This window comes from Conger conger, chromosome 16, assembly GCF_963514075.1.
Source record: "Conger conger chromosome 16, fConCon1.1, whole genome shotgun sequence".
In the NCBI taxonomy this organism is placed as follows: Eukaryota; Metazoa; Chordata; class Actinopteri; order Anguilliformes; family Congridae; genus Conger; species Conger conger.
The window spans coordinates 17,258,305-17,265,509 of record NC_083775.1 but is presented as its reverse complement, the minus strand read 5'-3'; the positions used below and the strand labels follow the sequence as shown (position 1 = coordinate 17,265,509).

Sequence of the window (7,205 nt, the reverse complement as noted above, 5' to 3'; positions counted from 1 at the left end):
GAATGACTTCACCACTACTGCCATTATTTCTGTGAGAGAATTACCCATTTGAGCTAAAAACACAGTTTATCCCCTTATACACTACAGTGCATCCGGAAAGTATTCACAGTGCTTCACTTTTCCCACATTTTGTTATGGTACAGCCTTATTCCAAAATGGAATAAATTCATTTTTTTCCTCAAAATTCTACACACAACACCCCATAATGACAACATGAAAGAAATGTTTGCAAATTTATTAAAAATAGAAAAGAAATCACATGTACATAAGTATTCACAGCCTTTGCTCAATACTTTTTTGATGCACCTTTGGCAGCAATTACAGCCTCAATTCTTTTTGAATATGATGCCACAAGCTTGGCACACCTATCTTTGGGCAGTTTCGCCCATTCCTCTTTGCAGCACCTCTCAAGCTCCATCAGGTTGGATGGGGAGCGTCGGTGCACAGCCATTTTCAGATCTCTCCAGAGATGTTCAATCGGATTCAAGTCTGGGCTCTGGCTGGGCCACTCAAGGACATTCACAGAGTTGCGCTGAGAATGTCCTTGATATCTTGGCTGTGTGCTTAGGGTCGTTGTCCTGCTGAAAGATGAACCGTCGCCCCAGTCTGAGGTCAAGAGCGCTCTGGAGCAGGTTTTCATCCAGGATGTCTCTGTACATTGCTGCGTTCATCTTTCCCTCAATCCTGACTAGTCTCCCAGTTCCTGCCACTGAAAAACATCCCCACAGCATGATGCTGCCACCACCATGCTTCACTGTAGTGATGGTATTGGCCAGGTGATGAGCGGTGCCTGGTTTCCTCCAAACATGACGCCTGACATGACATTTCAATCTTTGTCTCATCAGACCAGAGAATTTAGTTTCTCATGGTCTGAGAGTCCTTCAGGTGCCTTTTGGCAAATTCCAGGCGGGCTGCCATGTGCCTTTTACTAAGGAGTGGCTTCTGTCTGGCCACTCTACCATACAAGCCTGATTGGTGGATTGCTGCAGAGATGGTTGTCCTTCTGGAAGGTTCTCCTCTCTCCACAGAGGAATGCTGGAGCTCTGACAGAGTGACCATCGGGTTCTTGGTCAACTCCCTGACTAAGGCCCTTCTCTCCCGATTGCTCAGTTTAGACGGGTGGCCAGCTCTAGGAAGAGTCCTGGTGGTTCCGAACTTCTTCCATTTACGGATGATGGAGGCCACTGTGCCCATTGGGACCTTCAAAGCAGCAGAAATTTTTCTGTACCCTTCCCCAGATTTGTAGTTTGTAGTTGTAGTTTAAAAATGTAATTTAAATAAATAAATAAAATAATAATTAATGTTAATTCCTAATGAAGTGCTCATCGAGTGTATATGCACACACATAACTTGCATGACAACCCCCCTCACCTTTTCCCCCCAATTTGGAATGCTCTATCATGTAGAAAAAGGACTGCCGTAAGTGGATTAACCACCTGGAAGTTGTACATTTTATATGTTGTCATTATTTCCACTTATACTATATAGCATTCAGTGGATACATTGTCACTCGCAGAAAATGTTCACACATTGAGCACTTGGTCAGTGACATGAATAACAGTAGGCATGCAGGTTTCAGTAGTTTCTGTATTTTCAGAATTGCGTACAAAAAATGTATTAATTGATGAATTATAAAAAATAAAATTTAAATGTATAAAATATATATTTGAAAGTATATCTTTTGTAGTTTCAAGATACAAAATATACAGAACATAATTTTGCCCCAGCCGTGACTTTCTCTAGTTGCACACGGTTTACAATCAATCTGACATTTGATTCCTTTAACATTATTTCTAAATGAGAACTGTAAGATAATTCATGTTTATAACATAGACCTTAGTTTAAGTTAACAGCAAATGTCAAACCTTCAGTATTGGCAAAAGCCACTGTTGAGGCAAGCTGTATTAAAACATGTTTCCTATATGTATATATATATATATATATATATATATATATATATATATATAAATAAAAAATTTAGATTTATGTACAGGAGTGTTTGGAATCTGTCTTTGGGTCTGGGGGTGTTCATGAGATGAGAAAGACTTCAAAGAGACTGGCCACTGAATGCATGCGGTAGAAAATGGCGAAGGGAAGGGCGATGTTTACGACGGGCACCCACATGGTGGACTTGTAGAAATTCAGAGCGATTGGGTTGTCAAACTGGGGACGTGCACCAAACGCTGGCATTATCCAGAGCTGCCAATGAACACAAAGACAGGGTTAAAACCTGTTCTGCTAATGCCAACAGAAACAGAGATTATGAAAACCAAAAAGAAGGTGGAGATAGGGTCCATAAGATCCAGAACTTGCACCTTCAAAAGGTTAATAGGCCCCACTGGGGGAGAAGTTCAATGCCTCTTCTGAATTTCACCCATTGGTGGTCTTCACTCCTGCTCCTGGAGAGCTGCAGGGTGTTTGTTGTTACTCAGCACTTAATCGATAAATTACACAGTTAACTCACCTGGTTTCTTGGGTCTGAATTGGTCACAGATATTAAAGCAAAAACTAAGACCTGCACACCCTGCTGCTCTCCAGGAGTGAGGACCACTGATCTAGCAGAATTAATAAATAGCGTATAAATGTAATATCTGCATGTTACTCTGCCCAAGGATGTCTTGTCTGCTTAGCAAGAACATCATGTCATGCAATGTGAACCACAGGTCAAGAAGAATGGGTAGTGGCATGCTCTGTGAAAGTGAATCCTGAATCTGCTTATTATCCAAACTCTTATGGGAAAAAGTCATGAGAAACACAAGATGTGCCTGGAACATGCAGTTGTACATGCAGAAAGAGGAGGGGGCAGCACTCACAATGACGTTGCCAAGCAACAGGAAGGCGCAGATCTCCTTGAGAGCCCATCTCTTCCAGCTCAGGCTCAGGTTGGGCGGAGAAGGGGTGGCGACCGTGACCTCAGAGGGGGGCTTCGTCTCCATGACGGCGACGCCAGCCGGGGGGGGCGTCCCCTCGAGGGCGTGGGCCTGGGGGTTGGCGAAAACGGCAGCGGGGGCGGCGGCCTCGTGGAAGGGCTCTCGGTGGAGCCCCTCGATGATGAAGAAGTTCTGCAGGCACAGCTGCAGCAGGGTCACGAGCGAGCAGGCCAGGTCGAGCGCGTCCGTCACCCCGGCGACGCCGCTGGCCGCCACGGCCACCGTGGTGAAGTAGCAGATGACCATCTGCCCCAGGGAGGCGCCCAGCAGCAGCGCCACGTCCAGACGCCGCGTGGGGTTCTTCCCCGAAACGTGGCCCCTCTTGTCCAGCCGGTAGACCGCCAGGCCCGCCAGGCTGCAGACGGACATGAGGCACACGGCCGTGGTGTTCATGGTGTAGTGCATGTTGAGCGCGGCGCTCTTGGTGGGCGCGTGGCTGGACTGCACGTCTACCTCGTACACCACGAAGGTGGCCAGCCCCGCCACCAGCATCACCAGGCCGGCCCCGGGGCCCGCCAGCACGCCCTGGAAACGGAACCTGGGGTGCGGCTGATGGTGGTGGTCGCGCTCGTCGACCAGCCGGCCCACGTTCCTCCACATGACGTAGGCCATGGCTGAGGCGAAGAGGCTGTACTCGATGTTGAGCGGGTACAGGTAGTAGTAGGCCTCGAAAATCTCGCAGGCCGAGTGGCTGCAACGGCAGTCGCTGTCCTCCTCAGCTGCTGGAGCGAGAGGGGGGGGGGGGGGTTAAGGTGGGACGAAACTGTCACTGTTGCGTCTTCAACCTCCGCTTCATTGTAAACGGCTTAGAGATCACTGAACAGCTCTATATCCGATACTGCAATTAATCATGGGGTGACGTTAATCAATCAGCCAATACAATTGTACTCGTTACAGCATTCTCAGACAGTGTCTGTGGCAGTTAGTTAAGACGGGTGTGACATTAATGGAAAAGCAATCTTGGGAAAAGTGGTGAGGTGTGATCTGTTTATGCTCCTGGAAAAGGGGAGAGATGTAAGGTGCTGTGTGAGCGATTTGGTCTTGGGAAAATAAAATACTACAAAGGCTGCTCCATTGTTAGTGATAGGAAGAAAAGTCAGAGTCTCATATCACACCATTCACGTCAGGGAGAAATTTCATCAAGTGAAATGAAAGTTATGCACACATTTGCACAGCTGGGTTTGCATATTGCTAAAGGGAGAGGCAGCAGGGCACTCACCTCTGTGACTCCCTTCCCTGCCCTCCCACACTTATATAAAATGCACTATATAACAGAAAACCGCCATCAGCATCATCACCCAGGGTTCAAATCTACTGCATCTGCTGTGTCACATTTTCTCCCAAAGTGTTGTTCTGTAAGCAAGGGCAGTGACTATGAAAGAAATAGTCAAATAAAATCCCTCTTGCATTACATACAATCTTTGTTCAGTAATCTTTGTGCTCCACAGTTGTTACTGAAGAAATGCATCTTGGTGACGGTTACGTTTGCACACTCTTGTACACAAAACTTGGCGACTGTTAAAATGTTTCCTGATGCTTTTCAGGTTATGCACTCTATTGCCTTATGCTCCATTTGTGATCTGCTGCTTTACCCTCTTGACTACAAGCATAACCCTTAACTACTAGACCAGGCTACTGCCCTGCTGAAAGCAGAGAGGGAGAAATGTAGAACAATTTTAGCAATTCAATGTCAATGCGTACAGCAAGCTCCGTGTAATAAGATCTTGGGATTGAATCTTGGGAGTAGCCTCTTCTATTTCATGGGGCGGCCTGTAGCGTAGTGGTTAAGGTAAATGACTGGGATACGCAGGGTCGGTGATTCTAATCCCAGGGTAGCCACAATAAGATCTGCACAGCCGTTGGGCCCTTGAGCAAGGCCCTTAACGCTGCATTGCTCCAGGAGAAGATTGTCTCCTGCTTAATCTAATCAACTGTATGTTACTCTGGATAAGAGCATCTGCCAAATGCCAATAAAGTAAAGTAATTGATGAAAGAAGAGCATTTCATGTGAATATAAACGGCTCTGGATCTATAGAGGTGATGAGGGGTACGGTTACTGGAAGGACAATGGTCAGACTGCGCAGTGTTGCTGGGATACCTCTTTCAGTCGTGTTGTCTGGAATGTTGGTCTGATGCAGGGATTCCTCAGTGACCGTGGCCATCCAGAGGATGAGGTTGGTTGAAAGGGTCAGCATGAGGCCACAGCTGCAGTATACAATCACAGATATGACATTCTGTATTCACAGTAACAGGTTTGAGGGCAAAAATCTATTGCTCCATTCAAGGAACACGATACAACATGACAACTAAAACCCAGGTTTTAACATTAAGCGTCTTTTTAGACCACTAACCAAGTAAAAGTTTCGTTTTAGACCACTAACCAAGTAAAAGTTTATTTTTAGACCACAAACCAAGAAAAAGTTTCTTGAAATTATTATTTCAACGTTCTTCCATATTTTTATTACCAAACATGCCACTCCTTCTAGAAGGAGTAATGTACAGGTGTTGTAAAGGTTTTGAAGTTTAACGGCTACCAATCAGTTTTGACCTTCCTTCAGTAAGCATAAGTATCTGGATAGTGTGAGGAAGTATGATAAAGTGCTTTTATTTTGTGCATTCAAATATGGCGTGAGGCTGACAGTGGCTGGCAGTGCAAACCTTTCTCTTATTAAAACACCATTAACCGCATTTGCAGTTTGAAGCTAACTGTTTTCCAGAGTGATCGATGAGGATATTAAGACATTACACCCTCTCCTTACGTCTGTAATGCTGCCCTGTTGCCAACAGGAAAACATTTGATCTTGATGTGGGTCATGCTTTAACAGGTCTGATACCGCTTGATATCAGTGCAACTGGGGGCTTAGCTCTCTATTTCTGTTTAATGAATGACACACTAAGGGGAAGTTCAGGTTACTGTCATTCAAAATTGTAATACTAATCATATCGCACATTTTTAATAAATGATTGCCCCACTATAAAGTAATACACAGCCTAAATCAGTGGGAGGATTAAGCACCGTTGACTCAAAAAGCAATATTCCTACAATGTCTCTCCCAGTGTCTGAATACAATTCAAATTAAGTAAAAAAATATACCAAAAAAAGTATAAAAAAATGACTTTTATATAACATAAAATACATATATCTCATATAATGAGAAAATATATTTTACATTGTTTACAATAGTAAGACTCACCATGTTATGTTCCTCTGGACCTGAACACAGTCTTTGGCATGGAACCACAAAAAATATGTCTGAAATTTAATGATAAAGACATTTTTTCAACCATTAGAGGTCATCACTCAGATGTCACTGGTCAAGAAATTCACTTCTATGAGGAACTGTTTCTTTGAGGGAAGGAATCTTTGTGCAAAACGTGCAAAATTAGACAAGTGGGAAATGGCATATCTACAGTTTGATAATTAACAGTTGCAAAGCATTGTTTTTGCATATGTTACCTGCACAAGTATGAAGACAGCTTGCACCGCAGGAAAAACAATCGTCACGGCCGAGTCACAGTGCATGTAACCGGTGGAGCTGGCGATTTTGAAGACATCCATGACCAGGCTGAAGACTCCAAACAGAACCAGCCCAGCTGATATGCAGAAATATATAATTACTTGCATGTAGAAATACAATTACCCGGATGGTAGGTGCCCAGAAATTCTATGGCCTACAGAAAGACAAAAAACATTGCTGTACGGATGTGTATAAACGGTCAGAGAGCTGCTCATGGAGGACAAGCTTCACTTGATAGGATGCTCCCGTGCTCAGTAGCAACCTACGCGACTGCAGTCTGCCTGTGCCATTAGTAAAAGGGTGGAATCCTGCCGCACAGTTCACAGCTCAGCCGACAGAGAAGTCAACATACTATAGCAGGTATCGTGGTTATAGTGTGACCTTTGACCTCACCTCTGAGCCAGATGGGTCCGGCGTGGCCGTCCTTGTAGAGGACAGCGCCGTCTCCACGGGCCGTGCAGGCTGTGTAGAACACCATCCAGGCTGTGGTGAGGAGGAGGAGGACCGTGAGGAAGACCTGCACCGCGGCGGGGGTGATGTTCACATCGCTGAAGGCACTCCCGCTCACTAGAGCGCTGGCCAGTATCAGGACGTTGGCACTTGCCACCCCCGACAGTAGCCAGGCCCGCCTCCTTCCCTTCGCCCGCCCGTTGCCCCCGCCAACGGCAATGGAAGGCCGATGGCTGTCCTTCGCTTCCTCGCCGCCCATGGCCATCATCTTGCTGGGCTCTGAAGGAAGGCCAAATGTCAGAGTCAT

At 45.6% G+C, this 7,205-nt stretch overlaps 1 protein-coding gene across 1 annotated transcript; it reads right to left on the bottom strand.

The window, feature by feature from the left end:
- Positions 1-2,027: 2,027 nt before the first annotated feature.
- Positions 2,028-7,205, bottom strand: otop2 (otopetrin 2). The gene is made up of 6 exons (XM_061223274.1): positions 6,842-7,205; positions 6,388-6,524; positions 6,125-6,183; positions 5,029-5,135; positions 2,814-3,652; positions 2,028-2,199 (listed from the first exon to the last, which is right to left on the bottom strand). The coding sequence occupies exons 1-6, from the start codon at positions 7,203-7,205 to the stop codon at positions 2,029-2,031; spliced, it is 1,677 nt and encodes a 558-aa protein (XP_061079258.1). The 3' UTR covers position 2,028.

Coding starts and splice junctions, on each gene's coding strand:
- otop2 (XM_061223274.1), bottom strand. CDS start 7,205: ATGACTCTGACATTTGGCCTTCCTTCAGAGCCCAGCAAGATGATGGCC. Junction 6,184..6,387: donor CTGTCTTCATACTTGTGCAG/GTAACATATGCA, acceptor ATTAAATTTCAG/ACATATTTTTTGTGGTTCCA. Junction 5,136..6,124: donor GTCCAGAGGAACATAACATG/GTGAGTCTTACT, acceptor TGTATACTGCAG/CTGTGGCCTCATGCTGACCC.